General features: G+C 39.0%; 1 protein-coding gene and 1 pseudogene across 1 annotated transcript; one reads left to right on the top strand and one right to left on the bottom strand.

Moving 5' to 3' along the window:
• LOC149812628 (fasciclin-like arabinogalactan protein 4 pseudogene) lies at window positions 1–459 on the top strand (annotated as a pseudogene).
• Window positions 460–9615: 9156 nt separating this feature from the next.
• On the bottom strand, window positions 9616–15483 carry LOC149812627 (glucose-1-phosphate adenylyltransferase small subunit, chloroplastic/amyloplastic-like). Its single transcript, XM_089990918.1, has 9 exons — window positions 15132–15483; window positions 14019–14315; window positions 13080–13349; window positions 12454–12633; window positions 12168–12271; window positions 11908–12019; window positions 10488–10586; window positions 10209–10328; window positions 9616–10053 (listed from the first exon to the last, which is right to left on the bottom strand). The coding sequence occupies exons 1-9, from the start codon at window positions 15411–15413 to the stop codon at window positions 9937–9939; spliced, it is 1581 nt and encodes a 526-aa protein (XP_089847044.1). The 5' UTR covers window positions 15414–15483; the 3' UTR covers window positions 9616–9936.
• Between the last annotated feature and the right edge of the window lie 8628 nt (window positions 15484–24111).

Raw genomic sequence — 24111 nt, 5'->3', positions numbered from 1 at the left:
ATGACAGAGTCTGAGGCTGACAAGCAGGGTGTCGAGATCACCACCTTCCTCCCCACGGATGACGCCTTCACCTTGCTCTCAGCGCAATGCTTCCAAAGCCTCGTCGTTGATACAAAGGTGCTGGTGCTCATGTACCACGTACTCCACTCCTACTACTCACTCGGCTCACTGCAGTCGATCATCAACCCCATCCAATCGACCCTCACGATGGAGGAGCACAACGCCGGGAGCTTCACCCTCAACATCACCAGTGACAACAGATCCATTGCCATCGACACTAGAATCGTCCTCGGGGCAATCACACAGACAGTCTTCAACCAGAATTCAGAGGCGATCTTTGGCATCTCGAAGGTACTCCTCCCCCAAAAGGTCTTCGACCCCGAGAGGATCTACCAGAGCATGTTGGAGATCCACCTGTTGGGGTTAAAACGGACATACCGGGTCTCCCCACAAGTGTGAATTGATGGAAACAATAAAGCAACGACAGTGAAAGAAATAAAACCAAACCAAACCAACAACGGAAACAAAACAACACACAACGATTCACGTGGTTCCTTCTCAACTGAAGTACATCAACGATGACCAATAGGTCAGCAACTTTCACTATCTTCAAACAAAGATTACAGAGTGGTCAAAAGGCATAAGTCTTACAAACACACAAGGTGTAACAAAATGAACAAGAGGATATACGTCACTGAAGAACAAAAAAAGAATGATCTGAAGAACCAGCTTGACGAAGCTGTCCTAAAAAAAGTGTAGCAACACTTCTTTCTTTTTTGTTCTCTCCGTACCCTTTCGGTGCCCTAAAAGTGTTTCTCACATTCTCTCTCTAATGTTTTTCCTTTTTGCTTACACTCATCCATCCCTTATATAGAGGATGGGACCTACAGTAAATGCAAAAGACTAAATGTCTTGCACAACTTACAATGTGCCTGAAGCGCCTTATCACAAATTGCTATCCAGTGATAACCACAAATCGCTATCCAACGATAACCACAAAACGCTAACCAGCGATACCACAAATCGCTATGCAGCGATACCACAAATCGTCATCCGGCTGAAGCACATAACGCTAACTACAAATTGCTATACAGTTGAAGGCACTCACCATAAATCGTCATCGACAAATCGCTGAACCTCAAACTCTGAACAGTTGAATCATCATTCAGCTGAGAGGACTTCTATAAATCGCTATCCAGCGAATACTCCAAATCGTCCTCGAGAAGAGCAAGTGTCGTGCTTGGAATTTTGCAGCGATATTGAATGTGCATCAAACCAATGGATCCCACAAATGAGGAAAACCCAATAATTCTCCCCCTTCCCAACTTATATGGAAGCTTCTTCCATTCTTGCTAGGAATTGACACTTCTCATGCTTGTCCTTGGGCAATGACTTGGTCAGCATATTTGATGTATTGTCATTAGTATGCACTTTCTCTAGTTGTAATAATTTTTCATTCAAGACATCTCAAATCTAGTGGTATCGAACATCAATATGTTTTGATCTTGAATGAAACGAGGAATTCTTACTCAAATGAATAGCGCTCTGGCTATCACAGTGAAGAACATACTCTTCTTGCTTCAAGCCCAACTCTTGCAAGAATTTCTTCACCCACAGTAATTCCTTATTGTCTTATGTAATGACGATGAACTCAACTTCTGTAGTGGAGAGAGCTACACATTTCTCTAATTTCGACTGTCATGCAATTGCTCCCCCTACAAAAGTAATCAAATACCCAAAAGTAGACTTTCTACTATCTACATCATCAGCCATATCAGAATCTGTGAACCCTTCAAGAATAGGTCCACCCTTTCCAAAACACAGACTCAACTTTGAAGTGCCCTGAAGATACCTCAGAATCCATTTCACTGTTGCCCAGTGTTTTTTCCCTAGATTTGACAGAAATTGACTAACAACTCCAATAGCATGAGCTATGTCTGGTCGAGTACAGACCATAGCATACATCAACGAACCTACTGCCGAAGCATAGAGAATTTTCTGTATCTTAATTTTTTCTTCATCATTTGCAGGACATTGACTTGAGCTAAGTTTGAAATGGCCTGCAAGTGGACAATTAACAGGCTTTGCTTTGTCTATGTTGAACCTCTCAAGAACCTTTCTGATATACTTCTCTTGCGATAACCAGATCAGCCCATATGATCTGTCATGAACGATTCGCATCCCAAGAATCTGCTTTGCTGGACCTAAATCCTTCATAGCAAAGGTCTCACTCAACTCTAACTTTAACTTGTTTATCATGTTGATGTCTTGACCCATAATCAGCATATCATCCACATAAAGCAAAAGAATGGTAAAATTACCATCTGAAAATTTCTTCACAAAAACACAATGGTCTGTGGAGGTTCTTGAATATTAATGCTCAGTCATAAAGGAATCAAACTTCTTATACCATTGCCCTGGTGCTTGCTTCAATCAATACAAGCTCTTCTTCAGCTTGCAAACTAGGTGCTCTTTACCCTTATCAATGAAGCCTTTAAGTTGCTCCATATAAATTTCTTCTTTCAAGTCATCATGCAGAAATGCAGTCTTCACATCAAGCTGCTCAACTTCCAAATTCAAGTTTGCAGTTATATCTAGCACAGTTCGGATGGATGACATATTCACAACTGGTGAGAAGATTTCATCAAATCAACTCCCTTCTTCTTAGCAAAACCTTTCACTACAAGTCGTGCCTTGTATTTAGGTTGAGAGTTGATCACATCAGTCTTCTGCTTGAAGACCCACTGGTTCTTCAATACCTTCTTCCCTTTATGTGTCTTTACCAGGTCAAATGTGTGATTCTCATGCAATGAATTCATTTCCTCTTTCATTGCCTTAAGCCACTCAGTTTGATTTTCCTCCTTCAAAACTTCTTCAAAAGTTTCTGGCTCACCTTGATCTGTAATTATCACATACTCATTCGAAGAGTATTTTCTAGATGGTTGTTTCTCTCTGGTGGACCTTCTTATCGAAGTCTGAGGAAGTGACTCTTGGGGTGTTGGCTCCCCCTCAATTTTTGACTCAACACTTCCTTCCTCTGCATCATTATGAGGAGGTGACATCTTCTCCACGAAATCCTTAATAATTGGCACATCAAGGAGATCTAAGTCAACAAGATCACCTTTACTGGACTCTGATGGCTCAGACTTACCAATGTTTTCAATGGTCTGATCTTCCAAGAAGACAACATCTTGACTTTTGACTACTTTCTTATCAAAGGGTCATAGAGTCTGTAGCCAAATTTTTCATGTCCATAGCTAAGGAATATGTACTGCTTGGCTTTTGGATCAAGCTTTGACCTCTTTTTCTTCGTAACATGAACAAAAGCTTTACAACCGAACACTTTTAAGTGTCCATAGGAAGGTTCTTTCCCTGTCCAAACTTTCTCTGAAACATCTCCCTTTAAGGGGATAGAAGGAGACAAGTTGATAAGATCAACTGCTATCCTCATTGCCTCACCCCAGAAAGATCTTGGCAATTTAGAGTGTGATAACAGACATCTAACTCTCTCAAGAATTGTGCAATTCATTCTCTCAGCAATCTCATTCTGTTGATATGTCATCCTCACAGTCCTTTCATCATGATGCCATGATTGGTGCAATACTGATCAAATGACCTAATGTATTCGCCACCATTATCCAAGTGAATGCACTTCAACTGTCTGCCAGTTTCTCTTTCAGTCATGACCTAAAAATGCTTGAATACATCTAGAACTTGGTCTTAAGTTCTCAGTATATAAGCTCAGACTTTTCTAGAGTGACCATCAATGAAAATTACAAAGTACAATGCACCACCAAGTGTCTTGACCTTTAAAGGTCCACAGACATCAGAATGTACAAGATCTAGAACATGAGATTTTCTATATGCAATGCTTCTATGAAAAGAAACTTTGTTCTTTTTACCATGAAAGTAATGAACACAAGGTTTCAAAGATGTACCTGTTGCACCCGGTAGGAGCTTTTTCTTAACTAAGACTTGCAACCCCTTCTCGCTCATATGCCTGAGCTTTCTATGCCATAACTCTTTGAACGAGTCAGTCTCTACAGCATTCACAACACTCTTGCAGATCTTCGCTTGCAAAGTGTAGAGGGAACAAGTCTTAGTTCCTCTTGCTACCACCAAGGAACCCTTGGTTAAATTTCACCTTCCATCACTGAAGGTGTTGTTGTAGCCCTCATCATCCAACTTTTCGGCAAAGATCAGATTTAGTCAGATGTCTAGTACATGCCTCACATCTTTCAACAACAATTTACAGTCAACGTTTATTTCTAAGCAAATATTGCATATGCCAACAATCTTTGACACATCTTCATTTCTCATTCGGACATTCCTGAAATCACCTTACAAATAAAAAGTGAAGAAATCAGCCTATGAGGTAACATGAAATGAAGCTCCAGAATCAATCACCCAATCAGTCTCCTAACCGATCAAATTTATGTTGGTGCCATCACAGATAACCATGAGCTCTCCATCTGTGACTGTGGTTGTGACACCCTGCTTTTCTCTCTGCTCTGCTCCTTGAACTTGAGCTTCCTACACTCTCGCTTCATATGCCCCTTCTTGTGACAATAATAACACTCGACGTCTTTCTTTGAGCTTGAGTGTGAGTGGCCTCTAGATTTGTCACGGTAGTGAGAAGCCTTACTCTTACTCCTGTTTCTCCCCCGGTTTTCAATCACAAGCGCCTCGGAGGTAGAAGGACCTGATGACTTTCTCCTGGTCTCTTCATTCAACAGATTGCTGGTAACTTGGCTCATCGTTACCGTTCCATCAGGTGTGGAGTTACTGACTGTGACCACCAAGGTTTTTCAACTCTCAGGAAGAGAACTAAGGAGCAATAAAGCTTGCAACTCATCATCAAAAGTGATTTTCATTGTGGCCAACTGATTCACAATGCTTTTGATCTCATTCAAATACTCTGTAATATAGTCATCTTCTTTATACTTGAGGTTCACAAGCTTTCGAAATAAAAATGCCTTATTCACTGTCGTCTTTCTATCGTAAAGGCTTTCTAATTTGGTTTAAAGATCATGCGCCGAAGTTTTTGTGGATACATGATGAAAGACACGATCATCTATCCACTGTCGAATGAAACTGACTGCCTTTCGGTCTAGCTTTCTCTATTTATCGTCTTTCATTTCTTCTGGTTTGCTGTTGACACCCTCAATGGGTCCATCCAAATCTTTATAAACTAAGAGGTCTTCCATTTTAGTTTTTCATGTCATCCAGTTTGTACCATTCAAACTGATCATACGCCCGACATTGTTCTCCATGACTTCACACACATAAATATATGAATCAAGGCTCTGATACCAGATGTTGAGATTAAAACGGACGTACTGGGTCTCCCCACAAGTGTGAATCGATGGAAACAATAAAGCAATGACAGTGGAAGAAATAAAACCAAACCAACAACGGAAACAAAATAGCACACAACGATTTACGTGGTTTCCTCTCAACTGAGGTACGTCCACGGCGACCAATAGGTCAGCAACTTCTACTATCTTCAAACAAAGATTACAGAGTGGCCAAAAGGCATAAGCCTTACAAACACACAAGGAGTAACGAAATGAACAAGAGGATATACCTTACTGAAGAACAAAGAACGAATGATCTGAAGAACCAGCTTGACGAAACTGTCTTGAAAGAAGTGTAGCAACATTTCTTACTTTTGTTCTCTCCGCACCCTTTCGGTGCCCTAAAAGTGTTTCTCACACTCTCTCTCTAATGTTCTGCATTTTTGTTCACACTCATCCATCTCTTATATAAAAAATGAGGCCCGCAGTAAATGCGAAAGACTAAACGTCTTGCACAACTTACGATGTGCCTGAAGTGCCTTATCACAAATCGCTATCCAGCGATACCACAAATCGCTATCCAGCAATAACCACAAATCGCTATCTAGCGATAACCAAAAAATGCTAACCAACGATACCACAAATCGTTATGCAGCGATACCATAAATCGTCATCCGGCTGAAGCACATAACGCTAACCACAAATCACTATGCAACGGAAGGCACTAACCACAAATCGTTGAACCTCAAACTCTGAACAGTTGAATCATCATTCAGCTGAGAGGACTTCTACAAATCGCTATCTAGTGAATACTCAAAATCATCCTCGAGAAGATCAAGCATCGTGCTTGAAATTCTGCAGTGATACTGAATGTGTATCGAACCAATGGATCCCAGTCTGGAGGTGGCGGTGGTGGCGAAGGATGGCACAGTCATGTTCTCTCCAACGGCCACTCCGTCTGGCGATACAGAGGCATTTTTTTAAGGTCGTTCCTTTCGTTTCTGTTCTTTTTGTAACAGGGAGAGATAGATAAAAAATAACATAAGTTAATGAACGCTGCGGATGCGCAAAAGATTGTCTGTTGCATCCAATGTTTTGTTAAAAATGTTCTCGACAGTTTTTTCAACATGTATAACGCACAGAACGAGCCATCAAACATACTTTAAGGGTACACGTGCCACAGAAAGCTTAGCTTTTACCCAAAAAGTCAGCTTTTGATGTGTTTCTGCAGGGCCCACTGTGGCAATCCAAAAACTGGAATCCCTTTCAGAAAAGGACCCCAAAATCACTGCTAAACCCCTCCCCTTTCCAAGGTAATGGTTCCCGTGAGAGCGGGGTTCGGATTCATCTTTTGCGGAAGAGAGCTTCATGGTAGCTTTACATGAGGGTAACAAACATAAAAAAATATTACTTTTTATGAAAAAATATGTTACAGTTGAGGGTAGCGAACATAAAAAAAAAGTTGCATTTTATCCATCAATAAAAAAACATATTTTATAAGAAAACCCATCTTTAGAACTTAGACATTGTGTTATTTTAATAATGGATTGGCTAATAATTAAGATAAGAACTAATGAGTAGAAATCATTCTTTAAAAAAAACTATTTTTTACAAATCAAATGTTAAGGATATGATTTACATGGTTTGTTCGGTAGAAAACTTGTTTTGAATCATGTAATTATGACAAGTAATTAGGTTTTTAAAGGGGTATAAAAATCAATGGCCCGCAATGTGCCACAATTTCACAATGCAAAGATCATATTTTTACATCAGAAAAACACGATCCAAGGCTTGATCCTTAGCAAACAAACCATGTTGAAAGTGGTTAGATTGAGTCTATACAACTTGAAGTTGTGATTTCTAGCTAATTAGTTCCTTATCTTCATTAGTAGCAAAGATTCTTCCTTTTTCATAGTAAGCTCTGAAAAGGTATATCTGCCTACTGGAGACTTAACAAATCTTAGTAATTTCCCTTTTTTTCAGGTTGGCAAGTGGCAGCATGACATGTAAAGAACTTTTGAGTTTGGTCCGCTACTAAGGATGAGGCAGGTGCGAGGGACAAGCTCTCCATCCCCGCCCTGTCTCAAAATTTTGCCCTCCATCCCTTGTACATCCCTGTGGCAATTGATTTTCATCTCCATCCCCGGTTCATTAGCCATTTCATGTCCTTCATCCTCATTCCAAATAAGGTGGGTTCAGACAGATCACCATTTTTCTCTAATATTGTATTTAAATAGTTTTTTTTAGAGCCATTAGAGAAAGGAGAGAGATGAGAAAAAAACTTGTTTAGGGTTAGGAAGTGGGGACTTAAGTTTATATATATATATATATATATATATATATTAAAGGCAAGCTGAGGTTAGACAGATCCCTACCGCTTATACAATGATACCATTGAGATTTGAACTTGCAACATCCCAACACAAGGTGTCCTGCACTAGCTGCTCCAACCAGACAAACCCATTGATATCTTTGATAAGATATAGAAGAATAGAAACAACCACTGTCTTATTAACCCAAGCATCTATTTACTAATGAGGGTTCCCCATGGTTGGTAGGAGATGTCAGTGCAAGTCTCCTTCCGGTGTGACGTTGCAGGTTCAAACCACAGTGGTACTGGTGGGGTATGCATAACACCAGCTTGCCTTTAAAAAAATCTTTGTAAATTTCAAAGGTCAAGAGCGTTTTTTAATTAGGTCAGAAGTTAGGTCGGTGTTTTTAGATTTTTTAAGCTTATTATTTAACTTTCTGGAGGCCATGACGACGAATTGATCCACAAGACAAGTGAGGCAAATGTCAATGGACAATATCAATCCCCATTTTCAAGGTCAGTATATGCGTCCACACGCAATTGAGAGTATCCAGGGTCCAAATTATGTGGTTATTCGAACCTGAAAAATGTGATTCATGAAAAATGTGATTCAACAATGACAAGGAGTAGGGCTGTGATCGGGTCGGGTTTGTATTGGGTATTCGACTCGACCCGGACCCAAATTCTTGGGTATTTGTATGAAAAACATCGACCTGAGCAATATGCAAGTCGAGTTTGGGTTATAATTTTTGCCGGGTACTACCCGACCTGACCCGACCCAAGTATTTTGTGTATCTTTAATAAAAATAAATTTCTGAAATTAAGCTGGTCGATTTAGGATTCCATTTTCGTGACCCGGCGATTTGTTATTTGAGCGGGTTCAGGTATATCTTGATGGGTCGGGTACCCGAGCCGTTGACAGGCCTGTCCAGGAGGCAGGAAGTAATGCTCAGTCCAAGTTTGACCAGGACCAATCAAAGAAGTTTCTTCAGAAGGAACCAGGAACCAGGAACCAGAATTTTCAGGAAGACCGGCTATACCTCAGCTTACATATATGGCTTGAGGCATTGTTCCACTCACAAAGTAAAGCATTAATTGTTTTGTGTGAAGAAGGCTGGTATCTCTCCCTCTCATATAGTATTTGGTTACAAGTGATGGAAATGGGAGTTGGGATTCTGCAAAAGAAGTGTCTTCTTGGCATTATTGCTCTCCTGTTCTTTTTATGCACTTCATGGTCGCTGCAGGTGCAATCTAGAGTTTTGCTACATGAAGCAAGCAGCCATTGCAGGTATTCACCCTCATCATCTTATGATGCTAGAAATTTAAATCTTTACTCATGTGCTTTATTCTTTTGTTTTTGTTTTTTATACGACAGGAAATGAGCTGAATGAATATTATAGACTCGACAGAGTTACTGAGGGATTTCCCCATTCACCAAAGCCAAACACCAATACCAGTCCGTTCCATTAGTGGAGATAAAAGACACTAGCTTGGGGCCTTCTAAATGCTGTCACAGGGATACGCTATTTTGGTGTGTCCTTGGTGACACAAGCAGACACGTGGACACCGACACATATAGTGAATATTTTACTATTATTTTAATAAATTTTAATGGCTTTTAGTTTTATTTCAAAAAATTGCAATTTTTAATATTAAAATACCAAAAAATTGTTTTTATTGATCAAAAAGTGTCCTTGTATCCTATTTTCCAAAAAAAATCAAACTTTGGAGTTGGATGGGGTCGTGTCCCAAGTGTCTTTGTGACAGTCTAAATGGCGATGTATTCTTTGATTTTATGCTGCTTTTTTGATAAACTCTTATTACTTACAGCACCTCATCATTGGCTTCTTATCATTATTCTTGTTGCCAAATGTTAGTGTTATAAAATAGACGGGTATGCATACAAAATGGTTTTTGAGGGAGAATTTATTTATTTATTTTTTTGAGAAGGAAAACAGTACTTGCATTATAATCAACAGAGATTGTGAGATCATACAACAGGAGAGAGAGAGAGATCCTCTAATCATCACTTAAGCCAGATCAAGGGAACAATAGTTGCAATTCCTTACATGATATTTGGACATCTGGAACCAGTAGAAGCCATGTCGATCATATATTAACAATTGCTTTCCCCGGAGAGTTGCCAAAATGAAGAGATGACAGAACTAGAACCATTTGACATGCAACTCAAGCCTTTACAGCGGTTCTCCCTTCCTCCACAGACAACTTATTACAGGAACAATTTACAGGCATCTTAGGACTTCAAAATTGAAGGTAATGGAAGCGAGATCCCTTATTACAGTCTTCTACACAAACCGATATGCAGGTTTAGATGACAGTCCCACTAGGAATCAGAGCGTCTTTAATCACCGTAACGATGCCGCTCTTGATGAAGTACCCATCTGTTTCCCTTGCTGCTTCTTGCACATTGTCCTGGTTGATGATCTGTATTGCAAATTTTATCAACATTAGAGCTAAACAATCTATTACCAAAAGTATATAATCCATGCTGGGAGTAATACTACAAGGACATTTCTGAATCGCCGAATGCAACTATAAAAGAAAGCGTTAGTTCGATGAACAAAGATGAAATCTACAACCTTCACATTGCCTCCAATACGGGCATTCTTGTCAATGATCGCTTTTCTGATATGAGTGTTCATTCCAATCCCAATTGGAACACTTCCTTTCGCAGCCAGAAACCTCCTGTCTGCATCCGTCTGGAAAGACAAATGGTGAAAATTTGATATGGACTTGGAGTATTGTGCCATGCGGCACACAGTGAACTGACTCTTCGATGAAAATAGATAGCATGCACTGTGTGACATAGAAAAGTAGTTGTAAAAGTAATAGAAGGGTAACTGGGTATTTCTGGTTACCTCATAATAGTCTGCTCCCATCAGTAGTGTATCTTCCAAGATTGCACCTTCTGAAATGCAAGATCGAAGCCCAATAACAGAGTGGTGGATTTTGCAGTTCTACAACAAAACAGATTGTCAGCAATCATCTATCAGGAGGTCTAAAGTTTTTTCTTCACAATAATAGCACTCATGTAAGAAAATCAGTACAAGAACAAATCAAGTATCATGAATCAGCATCAGGATTGCTTAAACTGTAAAGACAAGACAGACCAACAGAGCCATTTGACCATAAAAGAAAGGTTCAGACTGGCGTACGTTAGGATTTCAATTTTATGAACAATATGAGGCAAGACCATAACTCACACACTACATAATTGTGTATAAAAGTGCTAGCTTGATGCGTTGAGGTTGATGAATATCTGAAGTACAATATAACACCTTATCATAAAGGTAAGTGAGAAGCATTCCTTTAAGTTACATGCCCTGCTCATTTCATACATGAAACCAAAAAGCAGTTGCAAACTCTGAACCAACTTTATGAATATCATCATATGAAGGATTGACCCAGACAGAATCTTTGATGACAGTTAATTTGATGAAGATTTGGGCATAACATGTATCTTATATTTGTAGAAGTATATGATCACATTTCAATCGCTTAATATGATACCTAACCAGAGTGACAACAAAATACATATCAGAAAGTATGTAACATGGGTACTTCAATATGCTTAACATACACGCATTGACAGTGGTACCTTGGAGGCTGGTATTGGGTGTTTTTGGTTTTGGGTACTGCAGCATATCGACATATTATATTATATAAGGACACCATATATTACTATGTAGACTGTTTTCTACATTTATTCTCCATATTTTTTAGTGGGCTTCTCTACTTGCAGTAAAATATGTATCAATATGTGCATCTTTGCGTGCAACATACATAACCCAGCTGCTCCCTTGCATCAATCTTCTTTTGATGAACAGTCGTGTCATACCACATACCAGCACCCCTACCTATGTGACGTACATTAGAATCTGTAAAGAAATCTGAACTGGAAAAACAAAGCTTAGTATTTGAGTTGCAGCCTTAGTGAAAAGCACATAATAAACATGCAGGATAAAACACAACACATTTTCGAAGTGGTGAACAATGGACAAGAAATTCAAATCACTGCAAGGTGCAGACTTCAGGAACAATACAGAGAATAGGTAATATATGTATTTGTGTTGGAGTAGAAAAAACAAACTCTTAATCATTCTCAAGGGGATGGAAAATATGTGCATATACGATAACATGCCCTCATGTGCTACATGGTATATATTAAATGAATTACAGTTTAAAAACAAGCTAAAATAGAATTGTAACTAATTAACATTAAAGAGAGCATGCCAACCCCAGTGCAACGTAAAAGGGATAAACAGAATGATATCTTACTTTAATCACGCAACCTTCACCAATAACACTATCAGTAACATCAGCATCTAGCATCTTTGAAGGAGGCAAGTATCGAGGTTGAGTAAAGATTGGAGAAGACCGATCATAAAAACTGCAAAAAGTTGGCATGTGCAAAAACAACAGTAAGATCTACATATACCGGAAATAAAAATCATGATAATGAGGGCATCATCACTGATCATGTGAGACGCCAATTGCCAAAAAGCAAGAAAGCACTCACTACAAGGCACCATAATTACCTGAAATCAGGCACAGGCTTTTTGGTGATCCCCAAATTTGCATTGTAAAAAGCTTCAATTGTACCAATGTCTTCCCAGTATCCATCATACAAATAAGCTTGCACCTGAAGGAACAAAAGGCAATGAAACAATTTTGTATTTTATAATAGAAAAAAAATCGTAACACAATTTTTAAAACATAATTTAGAACATTCAACATTCAGTTTCAGGTCCAGTTTGTGTAAATTTTCCTTATATGCCTATGCTCTAGGGTTAGCCAGCTATTCCAAAAGTATGCATCACATACCCTCATTCCAATGGAAGTAGCACCAGGAATGACTTCACTTCCAAAATCATTCGCATCTGGGAACTTTTCACGTAATAGCTGTAACATGACTTCTTTGCTCACGACATAAATGCCCATACTTGCAATATAGGGCATCTCTTTTGCTCTTTTATCATCAAGCCCTAAAATGGTGGTGTCAACCTGGATGGTAACAAACACATAGAAAGTTAAAATAAAAAATATAAAAGATAAAGTTACAAAAAGGCATCGCAATATATTCCTTAAGTCCCATAATTCTTTTTCATTTTTGGCCTTCTATTTTCTACTGAAGGCTCCTGCTTTAGTAGCAAGTTTATGTATTCAATAATTCTGACAAACTTAAACTACGCTGTTGTCAAAAACACTTTGACAAAACCATTTCAGAGACAACAAGGTCACTCCACCCATCTCATTAGGGGAGGTGAAGCCCACATATATGAATCCACGTAAACCAATGAAGGTTCATAGGTGCCATCACATTTTAGTAAACTTAGATTCTAGTATTCTACCAATCCGTGCTGTGACCTTTTTCTCAAAGCATGTCACATAGGCTAGTCTGAACATGAACCAATTTGTTGTGAAACATAAATCATCAAGAACAAGGTTACCCTCATGGCCTTCAACTGCTCTCCTTTTGGCTTCTCAGCAAATTCAACTATGCGGCCTTCTTCATCAATCTTCATCAGACCAAATGCACTAGCACGGTTCTCATCCATAGGTAGTGCAGCAACAGTAATATCTGCATTAGTTTCTCTGTGCGCCTGAATGAATTTCTCATAGTCCATTCGATACAAGTGATCTCCAGCAAGAACCAGAAATTCCATTACATTGTGCTCCTCAAACAGCCACAGATACTGCCGTACAGCATCAGCTGTTCCCTGAAAGATGCATCAAGAACTTCAACTAAAGTTTCGAGAAGAAAAATCGAGAGAAGATCATCATAGGTAAAACATAGAATCCATAGTACCCATTAAAAGTAAAATATCCCTCAATTTTGTGCTTCATCAAACAAAATAATACTCTGCTGAATAGCATCGGTTTTAAATTGGCTCCAAATTGAAAGTTACATTGTTAAACAGTTCAAAAAGCTGATGTGGAATTTATTTCCTCAGAGATCTTAAACAAGGGATCACTTGAACAAATAAACCTCTCTTCTTAAAGTACTGAATCTATCTCGATTTCAGCAACCATTAAGCGTTTTTTTTTTATCAAACAAAATTTTGTGCAGAATTTCATAAATGTAAATATAAAAAGAGAAAGATCTTTATCATGGCAAGACAGGTAGCCATCATCTTTGGGGTATAACATGTTAAATTTACAAGAAAAGTCACCATTTTCAGAGGGCGACAGGCAAAAGCAAACTGTAATGTAAAAGATGATTATGTAAAGGAAGCTAACACGAAGTACAGGCTTTATTAACTTCAAACCTCAAGCCAAAGTAATGTCATCGGTGACCCCCAAATCATAAACAAAGAGATAAGATTCTTCTTAAGAAAATAAATAAGCAAGCCATGTGGGGATTCACTAATGGAGAAAGATTGAATTACCTGGAACCAATTTGGGTTCTCAGGGCTTTGTTGGGCAGCAAGAACTTCCACAAATCCATCATTTTTGTACCCGCCAATGTTACCACCGTATGCTCGCGAGAGATGCCGATTCAGGGATGCAGAATTGAACTGTGTTAGGACGTAGATCTTTGATATGTTACTGTTCAAGCAATTGCTAACTGGAATATCGATCAACCTATAGTTTGCCCCTAGTGGGACAGCAGGCTTTGCTCTCTTCTTAGTAAGCGGGTAAAGGCGGGTCCCTGCTCCTCCTCCCAATATAATTCCAAGCACACTCTGCACCAGTTATCAGAATGTCAACTAAATGGAAACGGGAAAGAATATGATCACATTAGACCACTCGGGGAAACATACTAATACAATTATAAAAGGTACCCTTAGTAGCAATTACCAATGTAAAAATAAATCAACATATGAATCTCTTTTCATCCCAACTTCTAATACAGTCGTAAGGTAATGGCAAGTCATTGATGTACTACAGTAGCATAATACTGTGCACCAGAAGAATTAGAAATGATCAAAGATTCCATATATAAATAGACATAAATATGAATAAGCGATCTTCCTTAAGGATATGATTCAGATGAAACGCTTCATCAGTTAAGGGAAATTCTATCTAAACTCTTTCACATATAGACATAAATATAAACATCTATCAGATTACAATCACTATAAAGTGAAAAAGGCATATGCACTTAAGCATGCTATACACATCAGAACAATTCTTCCGGATCAGCACTACGTTCCAACTGAAACCCCTCAACCAGTTCCAAATTTTACATGGACCTTCAACAGATCTAATCAAACTCACCGTACCCTTTCCAAATCCCCTCAGATCTTACCTCCTGCGGCATTACAACAAAACCTCCCAGAATTCGATCAAAAGGGAAAATTTTCAAGGTCCAAAACCGAACATTTGAGTGAAAACAGAAAAGAGTCTCGCAACAGAAACATCAAAAACCCAGAAATCCAAAAAGACGAAACTTTTCAGATCTAAAACAGAAAAATTCAAGTAAAATCACGAAACGGAACCGTGAAACCCCGACTCAAGCAGACATGCAAGAGAATGCGGAATCAGAGTGAAAGACGCACCCTGCTCGCGTCGGGATCAAGGCAAGTCTGCGAATTCCGAGAGTCGGAGACCGCCTTTGGCGAGACAATGATCGGCTTCCTTTCGTTTCCGTCGCCGGAACTGGTTTTCCGGTGGCGGAGATAACCGGAGTTCAGCCTCTGCCCGCAGAGTAGGGAGCTCGAAGAGGAGGTGAGACGGCCAAATGGAACGAAGGACGACGGATGGATCCGATTCGCCGGATCGGACGGAAGTACGTTTTGGGGGGAAGAAACCCTAGAAATTCCGATCGTGGCCGTCGCCATTTCCTCTCTCACGATACTTTCTTTTTTCTCGCAGAGAGAGCAAGAAGGAGAGAGCAAGCAAAGGGAGGAGAGCGATGGATTCACGTAGCAGAGCAAAGAGAATATATAACGAGGGATTCTATTTAAAATGCCGCTGAGTTTTTAGTATATTTCGAAAATGCCATAGTAATTAATGATGTGCGTGATCGCACATTATTTTTGATACGACGATATTGACCCGAAATAAAATACCTAAAGGACAAACTCTTTTTGCTTTTTTTTCTAGTTCGGCAGACCCACCAATTAGTGCCATGAGTGTGCCAGGTGATGGTACCTGATCCTGGCTCCACTGGATTTTGAACTTGCAATGTCTCACCACAAGGAGACGTGCACTGACAGCTCTTACCAACCACGCGGAGCCCCCATTGATAAGCGGCACACTCCTTTTGTTAGACTTTCTTGTTCAAAAAGTTACTTTGGAACACCTATAAAAAAAGTTAGTTTTGGACAATTTTTTTTAATCAGAAAAAAATTCTCCGCCTTGCCTTGTCCCGTTTAGATCAAAGATGGAGGATATGAATAGAAGCATGAATGAAAGTTAAAATCAAAACTCGTGCAAGGATGGAGGAGGGGATGGACTTATGCTTTCCCCCTCCCTGATCTCTGCCTTGCTCCTCATCACCAGTCCTCAATCCTTCTTTAAAGATAGCAATGAATCGAGGAAAAATAGAGGGCTCCACCTTACCTTGCATTGTTTGGACTGAGAATGAAAGACATGAAATGGAGATGGAGGCGGGGATGAAGGTTAAAATCTAAACCTTTGTGAAGATGAAGGCGGAGATGGAGGTCTGGATTTTGAGATGGGGCAGGGGTGGAGACCTCATCTCCCATCCCCGCCCCGGTCTACTGCCATCCCTATACTAACCCTTTGCTCTTAAGAGGTGACAAGTTTGAATCTTGTCCCCTCTTTGAGTCCTAATTAGCATTTTATTAAATTTAAAACTCCTTCCAAACCCGGATGAGTTGAGCTTGATCAATAGTTGCTCAAGCTCAAGCATCTCGAACCCAGCTAAGCTCATATATTTTCATGAAAGAGGGTAAATCAGTCATTCCGCGTAAAAGAGAGTCAAACGTGAGTGTTTCCATCGTACTTGAAAAACGGTGGGGCTAGACTACGCTGAGAAACGAGGGTAGTTAAGTAATTTAACATCACGCGCACCTGCAAATACGTGACGTACAACAATTTCTGGCACGTGGGCAGCCGCTCGCTCGTTTGTTGGTAGCCGTGAAAAAAAAAACATTTAATTTCTGATAAAAAAATGCTGGCAATGGACGGTTTACGTGATCCCTCGGGATGTAGCGACGGTAGAGATCACGTGAAGTGGGGCCCACATGTCTCTTTGTAGAAACTATGAAGTGAACGTGACCGTGCTTTTTTTTTTATTATTAATATCCTGATTTTCTTGCTTTTGGATGTTTGTGGTCCTGAAAACATCCTGATATTGACGTCCGCCTTGTCGTCATTCGCTAGAATAAAGTTATTTTTGTTTAATTGGTTATTGGTCCAAAAATAAAATAAAATTCCTTAAGGTATTGTTTGGATGCAACCACTTATCCAGATAATCAAAATAAATCGGGATATTGTATTGAACATCAAAGCTCAATTTTTCCAACTTGTCCTTGTTTTTCTAGGTTGCGGACTGCATTCAAACACTCCCTAAATGTTAGTGATTACGGTGACACACAGGTTAAGCACTCCCTAAATGACACACAGGTTAGAGCTCGTAGGGATGCTTAATGAACCGCGGGCATGGCTCGGGTTCGATTTGCTTAAGCTCGGTTCAAACTCTTTTGAAAAAAGAAATGAGTTGAGCTTGAACAAGGGTTCAAGCTTGGTACAAGTAAACATGCCGAGAGCTCGTAGGGATGCTTAATCAACCGCGAGCATGGCTAGGGCTCGATTTGCTTAAGCTCGGTTCAAACTCTTTTGAAAAAATAAATGAGTTGAGCTTGAACAAGGGTTCAAGCTTGGTACAAGTAAACATGCCGAGCTCGTAGGGATGCTTAATGAACCGCGGACATGGCTAGGGTTCGATTTGCTTAAGCTCGGTTCAAACTCTTTTGAAAAAATAAATGAGTTGAGCTTGAACAAGGGTTCAAGCTTGGTACAAGTAAACATGCCCAGCTTGAACAAGCGATCCAACTCGGATAAACTTGATAAAGAAAGTAGATTTTTTTATATGTATGTACTTTGCTTGAAATGTGTATATGAAGAGATGCCTTACCTTAATGGGCAAGTCGGTTTCCTTTGAAAGTGGTGTGGGTTGAAATTCCACCCTTTTTTTTTGTTTCGAAAAAGCTTTTTACATAAATTTTAAAAACTTTGATAACCTTTTTAAATTAAAAGTTTTCAGCTCAAGCCAATCTCGGGAAAAGGTTGTTCAAGCTTGGCTCAAGCTTTGAACAACCAGATGTTTTTCTCAAGCCAAGCTGAGCCAGCCCAAGCTCGGCTCAAACCTAGCTTGCATATTGTGTATTTGTGTGCATCAACCAAAATAGGAGAAATGTGTATCTTTCCATTTTAGGTTATTTTAAGAAACATATTTACATTTGTGATTTTACGTTCAAATAATTTATTGTGATCTAATCGTGATATTTTTACTTTTTTTTTTATGTTTTTGAAGCATTTTAAGTAATTTATTTTTGTTGTGACTTCTTTGGAAAGTACACCAAATGAAAATTTTCACTATGGTCGTCGCAAGACCTAAGAAATTGAGTCTAACTCGTTGCAAACCCTTGGTTGGCTAATTTGTTATCCTAAATAAATTTTAAAAAAAAAAACTCATCTTGTCATCAATTTACTAAAAAAAACCCACATATATCAAGAAAATTCAAATGGCTTTTTTCTAAACCCTTTCTGGGTCCCTACCAGAACAACAGCCGGCTCATGTGGCAGAGGGATTCGAACCTGGGCCTTCAGCTTGACACAGGACCCCGCTTACCACATGGGATATTACCTCAGTGGTTAGGCATGCAAAACATGAAAAAACAGATAGATTTAAAAAAATGCAATAACTAGAAGTAGATTTTTCTTTTTCTGTAAATAGGTGACAAGTTTTGTGGTTAGGGCTGGGCAATGAGACGGGTAGTTGATGACTTGGCTCGTAGAGAGCTCACTCAAACTCTTGAAATAGGTCCACCAAGCTAAACATAAACAATGAGTGTACAGCTGGGCTCAGCTCATATAAGATTGCTCACTAATAATAAATATACTTTACATATATGTTATATTGTAGGGTGCAGATGGTTGAAGCATTTGGTTTGCAAGAAATAAGTTTAAGTACAAATCATATAGATTTGAAATAATACAATTAGATTATAAATGAGATAGATTGAGCTTGGCTAAGTTTGGAGTTCAAAATTTTTTATTTATTTTTTTTGAAAAATATTTTTTTTTTGGTAAATGATCTAGCTCAAACTCAACTTATTTAATTTGGGCTTAACACAAGAATGAGCCAAGCTTGAACATGCACCTTCTCATCCCTAATTTTTGGTATTTTGTGTTGTTTTTGATAACCAAGTGTGTGTGTGTGTCTCTATATATATATATATATATATATATATATATATATATATATATATATATATATATATATATATATGAAAAACCTTATAAAAAAACCAATAAAATGCTAGCTAATTAGGATCCATGGAGCTCCAAAAACCAGGGAGAGCCCCCAAATCCAGCTCATGGCTCATACTGAACTCTAAATGCATTGAGGTCATGACCATAGTTAGCAACATAGTTCCTAGGATGTGAAATGAATACAAGAAGGAAGCGATGCGCGGAGCAGGAGAGGGAAAGCAAGTGTTAAAAAAGTAGTATGAAGCTGTTAAACTTGATTTGCTTTGAAAGCTATTGTGAAAGTGTGTGAGATGTGAAAAATGAAACATGAAAGTGAGGAGGGGAAATTGATTGGAAAGTTAAGGAAAAACAAAAAAATAAATAATAACATGAGAAAATACAAAAAATAAATAAAGGGAAAGTTACAGGGAAACAAGAGAAAAGAAAGGGAGGAATGAGTGAGAAGCGAAAGGGATGCGAGTGAGAAGCGTGCTTCACATTTGTCTCGTCTCTCTTCAGAAGCGTGCTTCGCCCTTTAAGGAGGCACTTCTGGTAACTATGGTTAGCAATATGTGAAACAACAAAAAATGTTAAATATTGTATATGTTATTTGGAATGTTTTACATTAAAAAAGATGACTGAGAAAAATGGCACAAAAAATGAGTTTTGGAATAATTGGCAGGCAGTTAATTTGGTTTTAATTTGACAAAACAGGGTCAAAACAAAATGGGCATACATATGAGTTTTTTCCTTGAAAAACAAGTTGCATAGTGATGAATCATTGTGATTTCAACGAAGACTCGTTCTGATTGGATCTATAGATTAAGTTTTTTGAAAAGTAATTTTAAAAATATACATTTTTGTGTTCTTAATGTTTCACTCAAAATAAAGTAATTTTTTGCTGACTTTTTGAAAATAAAATAGAGAGTTTTAGTTGTTTTATCATTTTTAAAGTTATATCGAAAAGTACATGTTTTAAATGAAAAACTAAAATGGAGTTTTGTTGAGAAGGACAAGGTGCAATGTAATTGCACACTTTTAGTGTACCGCTGCCCTTGATCACTTTTCATCTTTGGGATACAACTAGGGATGGCAGTGGACTGGTGCAGGTGCGGATCTCCACCCCCACCCTATCTCAAAATTTTGCCCTTCATCCCCGGTCCATCCTCATTTCAAAATAACTATCCCCATCTCCATCTCAAAATAACTTTGTCCCTATTTAAAAATAAAAATAACAATAATAAACATAGGAAGGGTTTAGGGTTAGATATACATGTATATATAAAAAGATTTTATAATATATAAAGATGTATTAATAATTTCATTAACGACGACCGGGGACAGGGATGGGGCGAGATGTGAGCAAGAGTAAGTCTATGGATGGTTTTTTATTTTCGCTTTCATCCCCCGTTCATTTTTCATTTTATGTCCTCCATCCTTGGTCCAAACAAGAATGGTTTGGATCAATATCTATTTTTCTTGGGTCCATTGCCATCCCTAGATACAACTGCCCTTCTCTCTACTTCTTATTATTTATTTATTTATTTTTCCTATTGGCAAGTTAGAGTTACATGATCACATCAATTAATTATGTCAAGTTGGTAACCGCATAAAAAGCATTTTCACAATAATTTTTGAAAACACAACTAGCATTGAAGAAATCTAACATAAATCCAAATAGCTAAAGAATATCCCTTTTTATATGCTTGAAAGTAACGCCCCTGTTCCAAGACCTGCAACATCTTTTGCTCGGATTTTCTAAAGGCTGTCAGCCTCATTATGCTTTCATGGTGACAATGATGGGATCTAAAGTTGGGGAGCCCTTGGCTGGCATGCCCCTGGACTCAATCAAGTAAGTACTAGAGCCGTCCCTTAATCATCAATGAAACAAGCAGACCCCGCCAGTTACTATTTAACTTACCTTTGGGTTTTGAACCTGCAACCACAAGCATGTTTGCTTGCATCATATGTGATTGGAAGTTACATGTGATTCCAATGTAATTTTTTTTCTATAGCATGCATGGAGAAATGGCCAAAAATGTTTGGTACAGGTCGAGAGTAAGAGTTAGGGTGTCAACCGGTCGGGTTTGGTTCAGACCCAGACAGGACTAGGACCAGACCTGATTGAGATACTGGTATCGAGTCTGGACCCGGGTCCAATAGGACCTTCCATAAAAAAAAACCATACCCAAATCCTATATAAGGATTGCATGAACCAGAATAGGATCATACCTGATAAAATAATATTGTTTTATTCTTTTTACATTGAAAAATTGCAGACCTAGTCAGAACTCTGTTCCAGCCTGGGTTAGGTATGAAATTTCACAAACCATACTTGTCTCTATATATTAATCCGACCCTTGGGTGTGAACAAGATTGTAATTGGACCTTCTTATTTATCACCAAACCCTAACCCTAACCCTATAGGGTTTGATACAGGCCGGGTCCGGGTCAAACCTGACCCATTGACACCCCTAGTCAGAGGTGTCACATTGATTGTGAACCTAAGTCGGTTTCCACGGTATAAAATTCAATGAGTATTTCATTCTCTTGTCTACTGGGGGATGGTTTCTCATTTGGCTTAGCCTTACTGCAATGGACTTTCACCTCGAGCACCAAACTCTTCTTCTCCTTCAACTTGAAAGCCTTAAGCTCACCCACCTAGCTCGGCAGGTGTCCAGAGAACTTAGGGCAGATTCTAATGTGAATTGAAATTAGGGGTGGCAAAACCTGACACGACCCGCCAACCCGCATCTTAGGCGGGTTCGGGTTGGGCTTAAGCCAACCTGTTTAATAAACGGGTCGACCCGCCTAACCTGTTTATTAAACGGGTCGGGTTCGGGTTGGGGGTATGCCAACCCGACAACCTGGCTGACCCGTTTAATAAACGGGTTAGGCGGGCGGGTCAACCCGCCAACCCGTCGACCCGCCAACCTGAGAACCCGTTTATGCGACCCAACCCATTTATTAAATGGGTTGGCGGGTCGTGTCAGGTTACCCGTTTATTAAACGGGCCGGGTTCGTGTTTGCCACAACCGACCCGTTTAATAAACGGGTCGGGTTCGGGTTGAGGTATTGCCACCCCTAATTGAAATCATGTGATTTGAAAATACGTGATAGACAACGTGTTTTGGAATTACATGAGAAGTGAGTAAATGACCCACAAAATGTGATTTTGAATCTCACTACCGCAACTCGATAAGAATCGTTCTCTTACAGTGGTGGGAAAATGATTCTCATTTGGGGACAAGCAAATATAGTGCTATCAACAGGTTGAGCACTCAACCCATTAGGGTATATCTGAACCCACCCAAATAACAAATCACCGGGTTCAGGTTTTGTTGGGTCACAAAAATAGAATCCTAGATCCGAATCCCCATAATTTCAGAAAATCTTTTCATTAAAATACATATAAAATACTCGAGTCGGGTCGGGTACCCGACAAAAATCATGACCCAAACCGGTGGCACTGTGGATGTTGGTAATAGAGATGGTGGTGTTGCTGCTGCTGCTGACACTGTAAAGAGGTTTAAGAAGTTGTGGGTTAGACACCAATTACAACGATTAAGAAGACCATCTTAGTGAAAATTAAGTTGAGATTAATTATAGCTTCACATATGTATGGCATTCTTTCACTGTTAGTCCTACCTATGCAGCAGTAAGTTAATCGTTAGTTCCATACTTGTTGATCAGACAGTTAATGTGAATAAAAATGGTAGCTACCTCCACAGAGTTTTATGCTGCCAGGACAGCGACCGTAAGTACAGCTGCTAAAGCCAGCAAGAACCAAGTCTCTGATCCTGAGAGTGGTTTCTCTGTGTAAATATCAAAAAAATGGTAGGCAGCTAGCTACCTATATATATGAAGTAGTAAGTGATTGTTAGTTCTATACATGATCAGTTATTAACATTTGAAGTGAAATAAAATAGCAGCTTAATTGCTCTTCTTGAACACTGCTGTTTGTAAGGCTGGGAAACGAGACAAGCCATGAGTGGCTCGGCTTGTGTTTGGCTGGTAAAGAGTTCATTTGAACTAGTGAAATAAGCTCGGCAAGCCGAACACAAGCAACCGGTGTTCGGCTTGGCTCTTATAGCTTGTTAACTAGTAATAAATATATTTTATATCATGGAGCGTAGATGGGTAAAGTGTTTGGCTTGCAAAACAATAAGCTTAGAGTTCAAATTTAAATAATACAATTATTTGGAAAATGAGTAAGTTTGAGCTTCAATCAATAGGTTTGGAGTCTAAATTCTATTATTTTCAATTTTTAAATTATACTTTATTTCTAAATGAACCAGCTCGAACTCAGCTTTTTTAACTCAGGCTCACCATGAGCTCGAGCTCCTGCTAATTAGCTCGGCTCACCACATGAAATGAGCCAAGCTTGAACACCCTCTATTTGGTTCGTTCTGCTCGTTTACCAGCCCTAGTTGTTTGGTAGCATCCAAAGGATGTTTTAGTCTTAATTGCTGAGAATCTCAGATACTGCATGTAAATCTCAATGCTTTCCATAGCAGCCAATGACTTGTTTACTCTGGCTTCCAATTGAAACACTTGTGGGGGATAATAGGGTCTATGGATCTTATTTTCTTGATGAAATCCGGTGGATCTTCAGTAAAATGTTAACGGTTCTGATTAAGTTTAGATGTTTATACTGCGGAACCAGTATACAATGTAAAACGGATTTAGATACCAGCTTCAGATCTGATCAATAATTGTTACATTAATCAGTTTTGGTTCTACTTGTAAACATATCTGGATTTTGATTTTCTCTATTTGGTTATTAAGATCATACGGTGATCTGGGAGTGATATATAGCTGATTTATGCACAATTTATGCGACAAGCCAAGAGCAGTTATGGTCATATTGTATATAACCCATCATCGGTTATATTCAATCACCACTGCACATCTCACATGAGATCGTTGGGATATGTGAGAGTGGGGCCTACATTCAACTTTAAGATGAAAGTTCAAGGTTCTCTAGGATTCATTCAACTTTAAGATGAACGGCACTTGTAAGCCCCTGAACGGTCTCGCGGTGGATGGGGCCCCACATGAATTTTGCACAATATATACACTCTTGAGATCATC

This window comes from Nuphar pumila, chromosome 16 (genome assembly GCF_984573655.1).
Source record: "Nuphar pumila chromosome 16, dmNupPumi1.hap1.1, whole genome shotgun sequence".
Taxonomy (NCBI): domain Eukaryota; kingdom Viridiplantae; phylum Streptophyta; class Magnoliopsida; order Nymphaeales; family Nymphaeaceae; genus Nuphar; species Nuphar pumila.
Note: the sequence above shows the minus strand (reverse complement) of the source record. Positions and strands in the feature narration are given on the sequence as shown.